Raw genomic sequence first — 18,123 nt, 5'->3', positions numbered from 1 at the left:
TGTTTTTGAAAGACTTGAAGTTTTTTGAAAGAACATCTAAATCCCCATGTGTCACTAGCCATAGTTTTTAGAGAAGAGGCGATTGCTCACTCATGGCTCAGGCTGCTAATCCGGGATTCGGGAGAATGGGTCTGGTGCTCTGTTCTCCTTTGCCCTGCCACCAACTTCGTGTGTCACTGTGGATATGTCATTTGGTCTGTCTTTGCTTCTGATTCCCATCTGAATGATAAAGGTGATAGTTTCTTAAACATAAGGAGACCTTTCTGAACACTTAGGCCTGATATGGAATAGATGTTTGAACAGTTCTCTTCTTGGTTTGCTAACAGATGTGTTTGTTTGGAAGATAAGGAAAGATGGACTCCTCAGCAGTTATTACAACATAGTTTTATAAACATTCCACGAATGAAAATACCTGTAGCTGAAGAAAATCTAGATGGTAAGAAAGTTGGTTCTTTCTGAATTCTGCTGAATAAATGCACTGCATGCCTGTAGTGACAGAAAAATTGAGCAGTGCTAGAGCTTCACAAGACTGCACAAGAGGTTCACATTAACTAACCTAGAAGTTAAAGACCATACTAGGTTTTATGTGCCTGACTAGCTGGGGTAGACTGACTGCCGTTGTCTCATCAATAGGAGAAGCTGATGTTTTAATTCAGCCTGTAAATTTATACACCTCCTGCATGCTATGAGTGTCAGACTTAACTTTGTTCTTCCAAAATGCTGTGCTACTGAGACTTCTTCCCTCGTTATGTTCTTGTTGTTATGTTCTTCTTAGGATCAGTTCCTTTGTCCATCATAATTAATGTTAGTAATTAAAAATTGTATTAAGGTTTATGCTTGTACCAGAGCTTGACTCTATACTGTATTATGTATTATAGGTTTTAGTTGCACTTGCAGTTATTTAGGTTTTATCTTCTTCCTGGTGCATATTTGGCAGTCTCTTGTGCCTTATGCTTGTGCCCCCATACTTCCAGTGGTGGTGATTTTGATGTCCTTGTTACAGATTCAGCAGGTATAGATTGCATCGAGACAGTTGTACCCAGCAGTCAGGTATCCAGCTCCTCATTCTTCACAGAAACACAGAGACAATTTTCACGCTACTACAATGAGTTTGAAGAGCTAAAATTACTTGGCAAAGGGGCTTTTGGAGCAGTCATCAAGGTATGGTATAAAAATCATTTCCCTCTGTGGAATCCTTTTTAGGTATATGTTTGTCTTCTCTGAAGCAAAACAATGTATTCAATGTTTGCATTGTTTTATTTATTGTTTTCTAGCGTGCTGTGCCCATCTTGTGATTTTTATCTGGAATTGAATAGGCCAGTAAGTGTGTGAGGGATTGCTGGGAGTCTGGGAAGAAGCCTGTCAGTATGGGGAAGCTTGCATTTGAATTGTAGTCATTTCCCAGGTGGAAGGAAAACTTCCTCTTCCATGAAATCATTCTACTTCTGGCTCTACTTGGTAAGGCACTTATAAGCATTTGACTATAGATTTATTTGAATTTTGCAGGTGAGAAATAAGCTTGATGGTTGCTATTATGCCGTGAAACGTATCCGCATAAACCCTGCCAGCAAGCAATTTCGGAGGATTAAGGGGGAAGTAACATTACTTTCCCGACTGAACCATGAGAATATTGTGAGATATTACAATGCTTGGATCGAAAAACACGAAAGTCCTGTTCCCACGGTAACAACCGACGAGAAAAGAATGCCCACCAAAGCTGGTCTCTTCGTCCTTACCACTGAGGAGACAAATGATGTGGAAGCTAATGCTCCTCCTCCAGTTTTGACAAGTTCAGTTGAGTGGAGTACTTCATGTGAAAGATCCTCCAGCAACAAATTCAGTGGAGCTGATCAGGAGTCCAGCGATGACGATGATGACGATGGTGATGGGGTGTTCTCACATTCATTTTTGTAAGTAGGCTTCAGTCTTGGCACTGTAGGGAACATGAACAGAGTTGTTTTTTCCAAGTTTGTGTCTTTTATCATTCTCACTTCTTTTCTCAGAGTTAATTCACTGCATTTCCATTCTGTCCCCTCGTTCAGTAACAGCATATTTGCCATCAGTCAGATAGCCAGGGCGAGGAAAATTTGTAACTAAAAACTCAGTGTACGAGGAAGATTTTGGGTTAGGCTTCTTACAACTTGCGTCAGAACATGTGACTGTTTATATTGGACTGTCTTTTCAAACCTTGAGAGTAAAGGTTTTAGTAAACAACAGAGAAATATTAAAAATCCTGAAAAATACCTTACTTGTCCTTTCTTTTTTGTTTTGATTTTTATTAACATAATCCGTACCTGCCTCTGTGTATGGAGTGGTTCTTTCACTCATGGTGGTTTTTTGTTTAAGCAAGAAAGTAAACTTATTTCAGTTTTGCTTATTGAATATAGAAATAAAATTTTACTGATGCAAATATATACCTTCCCTTTAAGAGGCTGGACTGTCAAAGGAAGTGTTGCTTTCAAGCAGGATACTTTTTGGGGGCTTGGTTTGTTCTGCTTTTTTGTTTAAGGCATGTGGAAGGTCTTCAGCAGAAGCTTGGATTTTCTTTGTCTCCACAAATAGTTTCAAGATTTCTTACTAAATATTTCTTGGTAATACTTATTTAAGGAAAATGAAAACTTCAAGTTCTTTTTCTTTCTCTGCTTTAAACAGGCCAACCACAGATTCTGAAAGTGAAATAATTTTTGATAATGAGGATGAAAACAGTAAAGGTCATCCTCTGGTAAGTATAAAGATAAAGCTAGTGAGAATGAAAAGATCACAAAATAGCCTTTGACAAATAAACAGGTCAGTTGGAAAGTTTTGTTTCACTTCTTGTCTAAGTACAAAACCATAGAAGGTTATGTTCCATCAGGGTAAATGTTGTGCCATCATGAGCTGCATTCCATAGAAATCAGTCTGATGCAGCTAATCTGGAGTCTGTTTCCCATAGCGTTCCTGGAGCTAGAGGTGAGTTGCACTGTACGGTAATGAGGCTGGTTATCGCAAGTTTAACACGTCGGTATGTGCGTGATTTTATCAGTTAACTGTATGGATTGCCTTGCATCATCTGAAAGTTGAAATTCTGTTCTGCTTTTAGATTATATAAACCAATATATTTGCTCATACTAGCTGCTTTTTGAAAGTGGTGACAATGCATGTTGCTAGCAGTCAAAAAAGAGATGGGAAGTCAGAATAACGTGTAAGGTTTTAGCTGATTCCAAGATTTTGTATCACAGCACTTGATGGGAACAGTCAATGCACTGTATCACTAGAAAGCTAATGCACAGCTTTCCACAGCATCTGGAATCTGTGGTTACCGATCATCATGATCTGTAAAATACTCTTATTAAAGCTTTATCGTCTTTCTCTTTCTGTTGTAATGTGCATTGGCACGAAAAAGCTTTCAATATATCGTTTAATAATATGGCAATGAATTTTTTGTCACTATATATACACTATATCAGAATTGTTGGTTGGGGCAGGGGTTGCATTATTAATTGTATTAAATAAGCTTTGTATATTTTAATTTCTTTTTTTTTTTTTTTTTTAAATGTGACACACTTAGAGATTTAGGTTTCATACAGGTCTTCTGGAATGTTTTTAATCCAGTGTCTAATGATAGCAAAATGTTACTTGTTCTCACTTTGAGAGTTGGGTCACACCTCATTTTCTGATTTATTGAGAAGTAGTGGCATTACAAATATGTCAATATATTATTTTGCTGTTATTCAAACCTAGCCATAGACAGTGAATTCTCATCAATGTGTTCTAGCCATTAAAAAATAGCAGTATGCATAAAAAAACTCTGGATGGCTTGCTGTAGCTAACTGTCACATTACTTTATTGTGATAAAGGATGAAGAAGGCAATGAAAAGACTAGCCATGGAGGAGAAGACAGGGCACCAGTCGTTCAGACAGTGCATTACCTGTACATTCAGGTACAAACATGCTTGTATTTTCAGATCAAAGGACACTCTTCATTCTGACCTGCAGACATTAGTTGCTGGTTTTCGTGAGAAGAGTAACGACCTTTAAAAAATGCAAATCAGACTACATTTGATGTTGGTTTTGCGATAGACTGATTTTCTGAAAGCCTTGGCTGGTAGAAGGCACTGTGCAGCGCCCGTGGCTTATTATGCCTTCCGAGGCTCCATAGTTGTGCCTGGAGAGTGCAAAGTTTTGTAGTGCTGTAGTGTGTAATGGGATCACTGTTGTTGCTTGTGGACAAGTAAAAGTTGGCAGCTCCTGACCTAACCTTAGAACAACCCAGCCAACCAACCTTTTTGAGTCTGTGGCTTCCAAAGAATTGGTTTGCCTTGTGCTTGTTGCTTGTTTACAATATCCACCCCGAACCCCTAAAACTGTATCTGGTGTTCTTGAGTTTGGTTATGGTGTTAATTCCCAGTGTGGAGTTTGTGTGCTATGTCAACTTCTAGAGGTGAAGCTGTATGTCATAGATGTGAAAACTTCCTCGTTCTCTTCAAAGGGACTATATTGTGTATGCACTGTCTTTTAACAGGAAACAGTAATCTGCAAAACCATTGTGTGGCCCTAACAGTAGGCACAAAATAAAATTCCTGCAGGTTTTCAACTTCAGGCTTTACTACTGGCAACGTCTCCTTTGTGTTAGGAGTTAGGCTGTTCCTGGGAGAAGTCAACTATCCTAGCTAACTGTGCTGTGGTGGTGTGCAGTTTTTTGTAATGTGGTTAACACTAGAGCTTGTCTGGAAGGAAGATACAATTAGACGGAATCAGATTTTAATAAGCTTGTTTGCATGTGTTTATATATATTCATAATACAAACAACTAAGAAGCCAAGTAAAATAAAGCCAGAGATTCTTTAAAGTTTGACTTAAACATGCATTGCTTGGCAGTTTTCACCTTGTTCTTAACATTTATGTTAGAGTATATACTATTTTACAAGCTCATACCATTGTCCCAGAAAATGGGATAGGACCCATAAGTGAATGCATGTTTTCTAGCTAAAAGACAGCTCTGGGGAAAATTCCAAACAGGTGAATGTTTTGATGATACTATTTGCTCCTGAACTGTGTGTTAGAGAACCAGGTATTAATATGCATACAGGTGCAAGTTTCTGATGGTCTCTCTTCTTGACAAAACTGCTCTTTCTTCCCTCTGTCCCCTACATATGCACAACTGAAGATGGAGTATTGTGAAAAGAGCACATTAAGGGATACTATTGACCAAGGGTTATATGAAGACACCAGTCGGCTTTGGAGGCTTTTCCGAGAAATTTTAGATGGGTTGGCTTACATCCATGAAAAGGTCAGTAAATATGACAGTTATGAGCTGTCCATAATCTCTGTCTTACACCTCTTTCTGTATGGGTTTCTTCATATTCTATTCATTTTGGGATGTTTATTAGCAAGGTTTCTTTCTTGCCCTTTCCCTTATTAATCTGTTCTGCAGCTTTAGAATATTTTGTCATAAACTTGAATTTTTTAATGAATCACTGCAGATTTTTTCGCTTTCTCACAGAAGTTTGACTGCCTTTAAAAACATTTTGTTACATGTCTCATAGCACTGCAAATTGTTTCTAGCTTCTGCGCTACAGACTGTAGTCTTCAGAATTAATCCTCAGTGACTTAATGCTATAGATTTCCCACTGTAATAAAAGTATGTAAAACGATTTTCCAGTCCATTTTAAAGAGAGTTATTTTGAATTGTGTCTATTGTTTAATTTTCTGTGGGTCTTATTTTTTGATCTTCTTCTGTAACAGGGAATGATCCACAGAGACTTGAAACCTGTGAACATTTTTTTAGATTCAGATGATCATGTCAAAATTGGTGATTTTGGTTTAGCTACAGATCATCCAGCAAATGCAGTAAGTACAGCTGAAAATGAATGAAAAAACTTATATTTGGTGTTGTAATGACATGAAAGATGAAAATAAAACATAAAAACATAGTGCTCATTGGATTTTATATTATGAATGCCATGAACTTTTCATTTCTAAGGTTCTAGAATTAAAGCACGTACTGCCAACCAAAGCAGCAAGAAAAGCCAACAGAAGCGTTTTAAGTGCCATTTACATTATGTCTGTTTTCCTGATTTCAGGTGGTCTCCAAACAAGAAGAAAATCACTCAGGTAGTTCTGCTAGGTCTGACCCATCAGGTTAGTTTACATAGTACCATGTTGTAAATTATTTACAGCAAGAACTTGTATTCTGCAGTCTTGTATACTGTTAGACCTTCCGTTCATCATTTGAAAACAAAACCTTTTTTGTTGGGGGGGAGGCGGGGGAGGGGAGAATAGATAGTAAATATGTTACCTATAATCTGGCAGTTTTGACTGTTATCTAAAAATAATTTTGCTTCCACTGCTAGCCTTCTGCCATAGATCAGTGCTTTTCTCATGGTAAGGTATATAGCGATCCTGTATATCTGTTCCGTCTGCACTTCTGTTCTCTTGGCAGTACAGGACAAGTTCAAAACTTCAGGGTTTTTTGTTTGGTTGGGTTTTTTTTTTTTGACACCTTCTGTAACGCGCTGAATTTTGTGTTTTGAGAAAATTTTAGTACATTGTGTGTCTCAAGATGAATTTAATGGAATTGAAATGTATCATTTGTGTGCTGACCTACTACAATTCTGTAAAGCAGTAGATAGGTTTAGATACTATAGATAGGCACAGATATCTGACGTGCAGGTAAGAACTGTCTGTTTTGCAAACTGATCTGAAGTGGGTCTCTCTCAATAAGGACAGCATTCCAACCTAGAAGAAATGAGGAAGGAAGATGAGTGAGTGTTTTTTCTTGACTTCAATGCTGCATTTCTCTCTCATTTTCTTGAAACTAGTACTCTGATCTTTTGCCACATAGGTAACTTGACAGGGATGGTTGGCACCGCACTGTATGTTAGCCCAGAGGTCCAAGGAAGCACTAAGTCTACATACAATCAGGTATGATTATAAATAGAGTTAATAAAAAGGTGTCATGGAATCTAAGGTACCAGGTACAATTCAGGTCATTTGTGCCTAACAGAGGTGAATTTCGTGGAACAGGGTGTGGTGGGACTGCTGCAGTAAGCAAGAGAGTGAGAACTATTCCTCTCAGAGGAGACTAAGGGTAGAAGGATGTGGGCAAGTCAGTTTTTCTGCCTGTGCTGTGGCCATGACTAGGTGCAAGCAACTTCAAGTTGAAAGCAGGCAGTCACAGAGGACCTTTATAAATAAGTAGCATAGAAATGGTATTTGTAGGTGATAAATGTCTGTGATTATGGAATGCGTCTCCATTTTACAAAACATCATGAAAGCATTTTAGTGACGGTATATCTTGCTCTCCTGCATTCCTGGACTGTGATTTTTGGGAGGTGGGGGTGCATTTTTTCCTCAGAGGATCCTGTTTATATGCAGGAGGAGCTGAATTTCAAAGCAAGGATGATTTCAAAGTGGAGGGGAGTCCTCTGCGTCATGGCAGTGCTGTGATGATAGAAGGCATTGAAGTCTACCAAATTTTAATGCATTGTGTCATTTAACAAAAAAATTTTAAAAAACCCAAAATCTTAAAAAAACCCACTCCTCTCTCCAGCTGTAGTATACTGTGAGATTTAACCAAAATATTATTTGTTGTCTGCTTTCATCTTCTGCAGAGAATTCACAGGTACTACATGTAAGCTTCCATTTTTTTTCTTCCTTAGAAAGTGGACCTGTTCAGTCTGGGTATAATATTCTTTGAAATGTCTTACCATCCCATGAGTACTGCATCGGAAAGGATCTTTGTTCTTGGTCAACTAAGACTAGTAAGTGTACAGATATAAAAGATACTAATTCTGTGCATCAAATAGTTTGTGAAGAGAAGTAAAAGGATGCAAAACGTAGCAAAAATGCTTCCACAGGGAGTGCTTAAAAAAGTTTATAAGATATATAACGAACAGTGAAGAATAAAATTGGAGCTGCTACTGACATCATGCACTGTGAATTTTCTAATGGTATTATCATTAGTCAGTGTTCTGTCTGTGAAATGAATTTTTATACTGTAAAACATTAGAGGTATAAACTTCAGATAAAGACATCAGGGCTTTGGTACATCTAGGTTTATACCTGGTTGGTCTCTCTCAGGAACGAGTTGGTATTTGTAGGTGATAAATGCCTGTGATTATGGAACGCGTCTCCATTTTACAAAACATCATGAAAGCATTTTAGTGATACCCTTTTTTCCTGTTAGCTCTTCAAACTAAATTTGCTGTGTGTGGTTTTTGTTGTTTGGGGTTTTTTTTTCCATGGACAATAAAAACGCTTAGCTTCTCTGCTTAAATATGTAGAACTTAAAAAGAAGACTAGCCTGAGCAAGGTGGACTGCCTGTTATAATTCAAATGTGATTTTTGTTTTTATAGCCCACTATTGTATTTCCTAAAGACTTTGATGAAGTCAAGCATGCAAAGCAGGTAATTTTGAAGACATTTTAACTATTAGGTATTCCCTGTCAATAAACGTTAATTATTGTTTTTCACACTTAATTTTAAATTGATAATCTCTGCCAAGTTCTTATTACATGACATTAGAACAAAGTAAGGAAAAAAAAAATCTCCAGAGACTATACTACATTGACAAGGAGATGTACTTACCCCCACAATTCCCTGAGCACAGTCATAAAGAAAAGCAAAGTTCACTGGCATACGTTTTAAGCTCTGAGGGACAATCTTGATTTCTTTAGGCTCAGCAAATGGCAGCTATATTGTTTAACCCTTAACTTAAACTTTCAAACAGAAAGAGGTGTGCAAGCAAAACTGGCCGCTCTGAATTTGAGAAGAACTGCTAAGAGCTGTTCTGAATGCCTCCATGGCAGAGAAATGAAGTGATAAGGAGCAGTGTAATCTTTTCTGGACCATCTAGACAATTTTTTTCCTTGGGCTGGTGGACTCTTTCGTTGACCATTAGCATTAGCTTTTTGTCTGTTATGCCTGTGGAACAGCGGTCTGCCTGTTACTAGTACCATAAAAATGTTTCCATCTTGTACAGTTTACTGAAATATGCCAGGAAGATTCCCCATTCTTTAATATCTGTAACACTCAGGTCTTTGTTATGCGTATGGTTCTGTTTCTCTTAGCTTTGTTAATGAAGAGATGCCAGAGCTAGCTAGTATAACATAGAACAACAAAGGATACTACATATTTTGTGATCCCCAGAGATATATGATTTTTGTGTTTTGCTAGATTTTATTCAGATAACACCATAAAAGTTATTTAGAATTTAATAAGCAAACAGTATTCACCCCAGATTCAGATCCTGCTTTTTTTTTCGTCCCCTGTAGAGTCTCATCATTTTTTTATTAATGTGATGTGACTAAGAAGTTTGTTGTAAATATTGCTAATACATAAAATTTGTCTAAACTGTAAAATCTTGATTTAATGTGTAGAGATTAGTTATTACATGGCTCCTGAACCATGATCCTGCAGCACGACCAACAGCTGTGGAGCTATTGAAAAGCGAACATCTTCCACCACCACAAATGGAAGAGTCTGAACTCCATGAAGTACTCCACCATACCTTAGCAAACGTGGATGGAAAGGCGTACCGGACTATGATGAGTCAGATATTTTCACAGCGTGTATCTCCAGCTATAGACTATACCTATGACAGTGATATGCTGAAGGTTTGTAGGTGTTCAGGGGATGCATGGGTTTTTTTTCGTGTGTTGGATTTTAAAAAAAATGTTTCTATGGGTAAACTCAAAACATGTTTGAGAGAATTGCATTATCTCTTGAGATTAGCTTTCACTTAGTTCCTATTTAAAGCTATAAATCTGTACTATGTAGGCTTGAATAACTGCTTCCCATTTGAACTTTACATTCATTCTTCAGTGATAAAATGAGCAGTGTTTCGCTGTAGCAGCTAAAGCTTAAAGTTTCTGTCCAGATGATTCCTTTCTTTACTCTGAATTTCTGTCGAATTAACGATACTTGCATCCAACTGCCAACAGCATGTGTTGCCTCTGAAGGTTTTGTTCCCTTTCTAATTGTGGCAATCGAAGTAATCCTTCTTGGTTTCTCAACTCTTAAATCTGTCTAAAGAAATACAAGATAACACAGTGCAGTAATGCTTTGTATAGCTGTAGTTATTTTATAGTATGTAAGCATTACAGTTGATTATAGTGGGACGAGATACCAGAATGCTTATTGCTTATATTACGTGGAGTGTTCATGGCATATGAATTATATATGTACTTTTTATTTGTAATGGTTTCAGGGTAGTTTTTCTGTTTGGTCAGCCAAGATACAGCAGCATGTATGTGAGATTGTCAGCCGGATATTTAAAAGACACGGTGGGTGTGTTTACAAAAGTCATTAATTTCGTTTTTCGTGACTGAATGGACTTAAGAGAATGGACTGGTTTTACTGCTATCACATTAGTCAGAAAGTATGTTCAGTAGTTGCATATCATTTGAAGTTTTACATTGTTTTTTTGCTCTTATTTTGGTGTTCCAGTAATAGCTGTTAACTTCAAATCGGAATGATTTACATTTTCTATAGAAAGAATAGTGAAAATTCTTATCTTTGAATGTATTTGGTGGTTCTGATAAGCCTATATGAGCTTTTAGAGGTAGGGAGCATTATGTAAAATCTAGATCTGAATATAAGGATAGCTCTGTAGTGAAAGACCCCGCATCCACGTAGCAGAGTAAGCTCTCTCTGAACAGAGGCAAAATGGGAATGGCCTCAGGAGCGTGGAAACAGAGCAAGTGTCTAGTGGTGTTCCAGTGATCACAGAATCACAGAATCACAGAATAGTAGGGGCTGGAAGGGACCTCTGTGGGTCATCTAGTCCAACGCCCCTGCCGAAGCAGGGTCACCTGCAGTAGGCTGCACAGGATCTTGTCCAGGCGGGTCTTGAATATCTCCAGAGAAGGAGACTCCACAACCTCCCTGGGCAGCCTGTTCCAGTGCTCTGTCACCCTCAGAGGGAAGAAGTTCCTCCTCATGTTCAGACGGAACTTCCTGTGCTTCAGTTTGTGCCCATTGCCCCTTGTCCTGTCACTGGGCACCACTGAAAAGAGCTTGGCCCCATCCTCCTGACACCCACCCTTCAGATATTTCTAGGCATTTATAAGGTCCCCTCGCAGCCTTCTCTTCTTCAGGCTGAACAAGCCCAGCTCCCTCAACCTCTCCTCGTAGTGGAGATGCTCCAGTCCCCTCACCATCCTTGTAGCCCTCCGCTGGACTCTCTCCAGTAGCTCTTCATCCTTCTTGAACTGGGGAGCCCAGAACTGGACACAGTACTCCAGATGAGGCCTCACCAGGGCAGTGTAGAGGGGAAGGAGAACCTCCCTTGTCCTGCTGGCCACACTCTTCTTGATGCACCCCAGGATCCCATTGGCTTTCTTGGCAGCCAGGGCGCACTGCTGGCTCATGGTTAACCTGTCGTCCACCAGGACACCCAGGTCCCTCTCCGCAGAGCTGCTCTCCAGCAGGTCCACCCCAAGCCTGTACTGGTGCATGAGGTTGTTCCTCCCCAGGTGCAGGACCCTGCACTTGCCCTTGTTGAACCTCATCAGGTTCCTCTCTGCCCAGCTTTCCAGCCTATCCAGGTCACACTGAATGGCAGCACAGCCTTCTGGTGTATCTACCACACCTCCCAGTTTGGTGTCGTCAGCAAACTTGCTGAGGGTACATTCTAACTCTTCATCTAGGTCGTTGATGAAGAAGTTAAACAAGACTGGGCCCAGTACTGACCCCTGAGGGACACCACTTGTCACCAGCCTCCAACTAGACTCAGCGCCGCTGATGACAACCCTCTGAGTTCTGCCATTCAGCCAGTTCTCTATCCACTTCACCGACCACTCATCCAGCCCACACTTCCTCAGCTTCCCTAGGAGGATATCATGGGAGACTGTGTCGAAAGCCTTGCTGAAGTCAAGGTAGATAACATCCACGGCTCTCCCTTCGTCTACCCAGCCAGTCATGCCATCGTAGAAAGCTATCAGATTGGTCAGGCATGATTTCCCCTTGGTGAATCCATGCTGACTACTCCTGATAACCTTCTTTTCTTCCACTTGCTTCATGATGGCCTCCAGGATAAGCTGCTCCATCACCTTTCCCGGGAGGGAGGTGAGGCTGACCGGCCTGTAGTTCCCTGGGTCCTCCTTCTTGCCTTTTTTGAAGATTGGAGTGACATTTGCCTTTCTCCAGTCCTCGGGCACCTCTCCTGTCCTCCAGGACCTCTCAAAGATGATGGAGAGTGGCTCAGCCATGACATCCGCCAGCTCCCTCAGCACTCGTGGGTGCATTCCATCGGGGCCCATGGATTTGTGGACATTCAGATCACTTAAGCGATCCCTCACACAGTCCTCCTCGACCAAGGGAAAGTCGTCCTCTCTGTAGGCTTCTTCTCTTACCTCCGGGGCCTGGGATTCCTGAGGGCCAGTCTTAGCACTGAAGACTGAAGCAAAGAAGGCATTCAGTAGCTCTGCCTTCTCTGCATCCTCCGTCACCAGGACACCCGCCTCATTCAGCAGCGGCCCCACGTTGTCCCTAGCCTTCCTTTTGCTGCTGATGTAGTTGAAGAAGCCCTTCTTGTTGTTTTTGACATCCCTTGCCAGCTTCAATTCCAGGTGAGCCTTGGCCTTCCTCGTCGCATCCCTGCATGCTCTCACTACGTTTCTGTACTCTTCCCAAGTGGCCTGTCCCTCTTTCCACATTCCATGCACCTTTCTCTTCTGCCTGATCTCCGCTAGAAGCTCCTTGTTTAACCATGCAGGTCTCCTGCCTCCTTTGCTAAATTTCTTTCTCAGGGGGATGCATTGCTCCTGTGCATGGAAGAAGTGTTGTTTAAAGAGCGACCAGCACTCATGGACCCCCCTGCCTTCGAGAGCCCTGGCCCACGGGATTCCTCCCAGTAGCTCCTTGAAGAGGGCAAAGTCAGCCCTCCTGAGGTCCAAGGTTTTGATCCTGCTTATCGCCCTGCTTCCTCCATGCAGGATCCTGAACTCGACCATTTCATGGTCACTGCAGCCGAGTCTACCTCCAACCTTCACGTCCTCCACCAGTCCCTCCTTGTTTGTTAACACGAGGTCCAGCAGCGCACCTTTCCTTGTTGGTTCCTCCACCACTTGCATCAGAAAGTTATCATCGATGCTCTGTAGGAACCTCCTGGATTGCGCCTGCCTAGCTGTATGGTCTTCCCAGCTGATGTCAGGGTGGTTGAAGTCCCCCATGAGAACCAGGGCCTGTGACTGTGAGGCTGCTTGCAGCTGCCTGTAGAAGGCCTCATCAACCTCCTCCTCCTGGTCAGGTGGCCTGTAGTATACACCCACCGTAATGTCACCCGTGTGAGCCTGTCCCTTAATTCTAACCCACAAGCTTTCAACTTGTTCCTCACTTGCCCCCAGGCCAAGCTCAATGCATTCCAGTTGTTCCCTCACATATAGAGCAACTCCCCCACCTCTCCTTGTTGGTCTGTCTTTCCTAAAGAGTCTGTAGCCATCTATGACAGCATGCCAGTCATGCAAGTTGTCCCACCACGTTTCTGTGATGGCGACCAAGTCGTAGCCGTCCTGCTGTATAATGGTTTCCAGCTCCTCTTGTTTATTGCCCATACTACGTGCATTGGTGTAAACACACTTGAGCTGGGCTGTCAATCTCACCCCTGGCCTTGGCACTCCAAGCCTGGGCTCATCCCTAGTGAGCTGGGCAATATCCCCTTCCTCCTTCGAACCTAGTTTAAAGCCCTCTCAATGAGCCCCGCCAGCTCGTGGCCAAGAATTCAAGAGCAGTGATACTGCTCTTAGCAATGATTTGCTGTTCAGGAGCTTCCTGAGCCACAGTTGGTGTCATGGTGTTTAATAGTCTTTGGTTTTTCTTTCCAGGACTCTATCTAGTCATTAGTAATAGTATTTGCTTAAAATCAGCTTTTAAAAGAGGAAGAAACTTTATGGACACTCTGTCACATTTGAAATGTAAAAAATTGTATGGTTTTATAAGCGTTCATTATATTATTTTATATAAAAATAGATTTCCTAATATATCATAATCTGATTAAACATGATCAGGGTTTGGCAATACAAAAGAATGAGAAACTGAGAAATGCGAAGAAAAGTAAGAAGTTACTCCCTCCCACCCCCTTTAAAGCTTGACAGACTTTGGAAACTGTCAGCGTTTTAGAGAGAGAAATGTTTTCTTGCTTTTAGAAAAAAAAAATGGGCTTTTTTGGATATATATTTTTTCCATTAGATTGTATCTGCCATGTGTGACGGTTAGAAGCATTTCCTTGTATTTGGGGCTGCTTTTTTTCCTGATTTAAATGCTTATGTTGAAATCTAATTGAAGATGTAAGTAAAGCTTCTATAATCAAATAGCTGTTTCAGAATCAGTAGAGAATTTAAAACAGGAAAGTGTTTTTCAATGACTAGTGATAGTATTGTTAATAGTAAGGTTTCAGTGAAGATTGGATTCATACGGATAGATGATTGCAAATATAGCAAGCAGAGAATGATATTTAGAAGGTTTTAAAGTGAATCATAAACACTCCTAGTACATTTTTGATATGCAGGATACAACATATGTGAACAATATTTGTTCTCTATGGAAGTGCCTCTAGACCAAAACAGTACTACTGGTGTCTGTAGAGTTTTGCGTGTTTTTCGTAGGCATGCTCTTATGAAGGGTGGACTTTAAAGAGGAAGGGCAAGGTGAGGGTTTGCTGGGGCTGTGGAATTGGCAGTTCTCCTCTGTTTCTCTGTCGGCTGCCTGCTGAGCGCAGGAAGCACGCAAGATAAGTCATCGAACAAACTTTGATATTCTTCTTTAAGTGGTGGAAGAGGAAAGTCTATTAAGGACTCTTAAAATAATGTAATTTTTAAAAGGTATTAGTTGAGATATCATAGCCTGCAAGGTTGCTCATGAACTTGTAAAAAGCGGATGGTACTGCTGAGATAGGAGATAATAGTATTTTGCTGGTTTTGTGCAGGAGCCATCAAGCTGAATACTCCACTGCTAATGCCCGGAAATAAAAAACTATACGAACATAACGAAGCTTCGTATTTCATGGATCACAGTGGCATGCTGGTAATGCTTCCTTATGACCTCAGAGTAAGTAGTATCATCTGTACAGGCAGAGCTGCATCTGAGGAGTGCTGTGATTTTTGTAGATACCTTGGATTCACTAGTCACAAATTTCGTTTAGGCTTATACTTCTTTTGACTGCTGAAGCAGCATATCCTGCAGCATCTGTTCCTGTATTCCTTAGGGCTGTGCTCCTTGTCTTGGCAGCTGGAGCCCTGACCACAAAGAAAATAAATATACTTTACTCCCCCCACCCCCCTTGCTTTTTTTTTTTTTTTTTTAAAGATGAAAATAATGCCATATTATAAATGCGATAGATGTCACTGCTGGTTTTTAAAATTTTTTTTCTTCTTGCACATAATAAGAGACAAGACTTTTCCAGTGACTGGTAAAATTCTAATATTCCCATCCCTTTCTTTTTTATAAGCCTTTATAGAGAATGTGGGTAACAGGCCGCCCAGTTTTATGTTCCTCAGACAGATGTTGTCAAGGATGATGCTACTCTTGAGAGGAATTGCTGTTTGCACAGTTGAAATTTTACTGTCTGGGATTCCTCTGTCAGTACTATCCAATTATGTGCAATGTTGGCCTAGTTAATCACCTTACATTTAATTTAACACCTAAATGCTTTAAGTCATTTATTTTTTGTTTATTGTTGATGGTTAAAGAACCTGACTTTTTATGTTCCGTTTCATTCATTTAAGGGCAGTTTAACTCTTTCTTTGCATTTATAATATCAAGCTATACAGTATGATTCACAGTTAAGGATTTCTGCAGGATCTTACAAAATCAATCATTCTGTTGGAATTACTTGCTTCAGAAAATGTGTTGACCAAATTTATTAAAAAGTACTCCTTTATGTCTACGTAAACAGCAAAATACCTGTTTGTACTTTTTAATAGGCTTATAGTCAATTGCTGGTGCATTTTTCCTGTATTAGGATAATTAAGAAAGCTCCTTGTGTCCTTCCCCAAGCTCTTCGAGGAACTTGGGGGGCGGGATGTTTTTATTTAAAATTTGCAGTGAGGGTGATTAATACTATTTGGCTATGGCAAATATGGAAGGCATTATTACACACGTGAGAGTGCGAGTGTTACTGCATGGTAGTAATTCATATCCAATTTCAGAGTCTAGTCAGACTGAATGTTTCATTTCAACAATTTTCGTGTATTTTTCAGATTCCTTTTGCAAGATTTGTAGCTAGAAATAACATATCAAACTTGAAAAGGTAAGCGACGTAGAGATGACGTTTTGCACAGATGCCGTGCTTTGTGATGGTGACCACTGAAGATGCTGATGCATTCTTATGTTTCCTTTAGGTACTGTATAGAGCGAGTTTTCAGACCTCGGAAGTTAGACCGCTGTCATCCCAGAGAACTCCTAGAATGTGCATTTGACATTATTACATCTACTGGAAATAGCTTTTTGCCTGTAGCAGAAACAATTTATGCCATTTCAGAAATCATTCAAGAGTTTTCAGTGCTACAGGTAGATTCTCTAATCATCCCTTTTGCTCTCTTTTCCATCCTAAAATTTTAATCTAACTAATCTAATCTAATATTTAGTCTAATGTGCTTAAAAAGGATAGTTCCTTTAACCTTAACAGGTACAAAACTGTTTCCACATTTTATCAATAGTCAGTTATAGAACACTGTCATTTAAATAAAAAATGTCTTTCATAGGTAAACTTAAAATGAAGCATAGGTGTGTGTGCGAAGGAAATATTAATTGAATCCTTACGGTGCCATTGAAATAACATCTTTCTTCTGTCAGGCAAGTGATTATTGTAGAATGGGACAAACCTTGCTGTTCTTTAGTTCTAGATGGAAGGTAAGGTGGTGGAAGGAGAGGTCTGAAGTAGTTTTCAACTATTATTAAATGTTCAGGAAACCTTTTTTTTTCTTTTTTTTTAAAGCAAAATGGAGTGCAAGTAAAACTTTTTTTTTTTTTTTTCTTCCTTTCTTTTTTATGTACCCTTTGGTAGGAAAGAAATTACAGTATTTACTTGAACCACACTGCCTTGCTGAAAGCTATACTTTTGCACTGTGGGATACCAGAGGATAAACTCAATCAAGTTTACATCATTCTCTGTGATGCTGTGGTAAGATACTGGTTATTAACCTATTCACTGTAATCATCACTGTAGAGTATCTTACTGTGTGGAGCTCTCTCTAAAAATGAGTAACAGTGTATTGCCAGCCTAACAAGGAATATCCTGTTGATACATAAAAAGGCTGGCTATCTTTGGGCTGTAAACTTGAATTAATTACTTTTTTGTTACTTCTGGATTGGGATGTTTTAGGATGATTTTTAAATGTGTATTTATGAGATAATTGTTCACCTTTATAATTAAGAACTGGTAGGCTATTCAATAAAAACTTCTAAATGTATCTTAATATCATGTTGATCTTTTATACCCTATAAGCAGAGAAAATGGATTAAATTCATTGAATAATTCAGGTAGTGTTTAAATCCCAACAAAATGCCTTTTTTATTTCCTTTCATTTTATTATTTTATTTATTAAATTACATAAGCATTTCAATATTTACGCGAAAGTGTTTTTCAACAAAGTTGGTATTTTTATACTTTTTGTTGCTTCTTGAAACCAAGCCCAATATGGCCTCACTATAAGATAAGTGGAAAATGTGTTATTTATTGATTTGTTCTTTTATAGTATTATTGCAGTTTGTAAATGCAACCTTTAATTAAAGGTATTGGAAAGCTGTATTTTAATTCTTCTGAGCAATCGTAACTTTTTTTTTTTAACTCAGTTGTTGAATACATTTGAATCTGTTTCTCTTTTAGACTGAAAAGCTAACTAAAAGAGAAGTAGAAGCCAAATTCTGTAATCTTTCTCTCACATCAAATAGTGTAAGTAATTTTAATTGTGTTAATTTCCCTGTAACTTGCCAGAAGTCAGTAATGTTTTATTTACTTCGCAGTTTAATCAACCAGAGTAAGAAAAATAAACTGTTACATCTGCCGTTCAAAATAGATCACTGTCTTTGAAAGTGGTCTGATTTTGTTCTCTGTTCTCTCTGGAAGTCAGTATCGCCACTGTCCAAGTTTGTTTCTTCTTTTAAACCTATTTTTCAGACTGTGGAAACAACTACAGGGTAAATG

At 39.5% G+C, this 18,123-nt stretch overlaps 1 protein-coding gene across 3 annotated transcripts in view; it reads left to right on the top strand.

Annotated features, from left to right (window-relative positions):
• The window catches only part of EIF2AK4 (eukaryotic translation initiation factor 2 alpha kinase 4), a 43,599-nt gene that overhangs the window by 12,620 nt on the left and 12,856 nt on the right, over nucleotides 1-18,123 (top strand). For 2 of the 3 annotated variants that reach the window (XM_075426461.1, XM_075426459.1), the window contains exons 10-27: nucleotides 327-436; nucleotides 1,004-1,161; nucleotides 1,507-1,910; nucleotides 2,653-2,722; nucleotides 3,837-3,920; nucleotides 5,146-5,268; nucleotides 5,724-5,828; nucleotides 6,062-6,119; nucleotides 6,823-6,902; nucleotides 7,640-7,741; nucleotides 8,337-8,387; nucleotides 9,359-9,595; nucleotides 10,189-10,264; nucleotides 14,905-15,026; nucleotides 16,178-16,227; nucleotides 16,319-16,487; nucleotides 16,984-17,100; nucleotides 17,806-17,871. In XM_075426461.1, the coding sequence (XP_075282576.1) occupies nucleotides 327-436; nucleotides 1,004-1,161; nucleotides 1,507-1,910; nucleotides 2,653-2,722; nucleotides 3,837-3,920; nucleotides 5,146-5,268; nucleotides 5,724-5,828; nucleotides 6,062-6,119; nucleotides 6,823-6,902; nucleotides 7,640-7,741; nucleotides 8,337-8,387; nucleotides 9,359-9,595; nucleotides 10,189-10,264; nucleotides 14,905-15,026; nucleotides 16,178-16,227; nucleotides 16,319-16,487; nucleotides 16,984-17,100; nucleotides 17,806-17,871 (2,182 nt within the window). The remainder of the gene's footprint in view (nucleotides 1-326; nucleotides 437-1,003; nucleotides 1,162-1,506; nucleotides 1,911-2,652; nucleotides 2,723-3,836; nucleotides 3,921-5,145; nucleotides 5,269-5,723; nucleotides 5,829-6,061; nucleotides 6,120-6,822; nucleotides 6,903-7,639; nucleotides 7,742-8,336; nucleotides 8,388-9,358; nucleotides 9,596-10,188; nucleotides 10,265-14,904; nucleotides 15,027-16,177; nucleotides 16,228-16,318; nucleotides 16,488-16,983; nucleotides 17,101-17,805; nucleotides 17,872-18,123) is intronic. The other variant, XM_075426460.1, reaches the window with a different exon arrangement.

This window comes from Opisthocomus hoazin, chromosome 7, assembly GCF_030867145.1.
Source record: "Opisthocomus hoazin isolate bOpiHoa1 chromosome 7, bOpiHoa1.hap1, whole genome shotgun sequence".
NCBI lineage: Eukaryota > Metazoa > Chordata > Aves > Opisthocomiformes > Opisthocomidae > Opisthocomus > Opisthocomus hoazin.
This window is presented reverse-complemented; position numbering and strand designations above follow the sequence as displayed.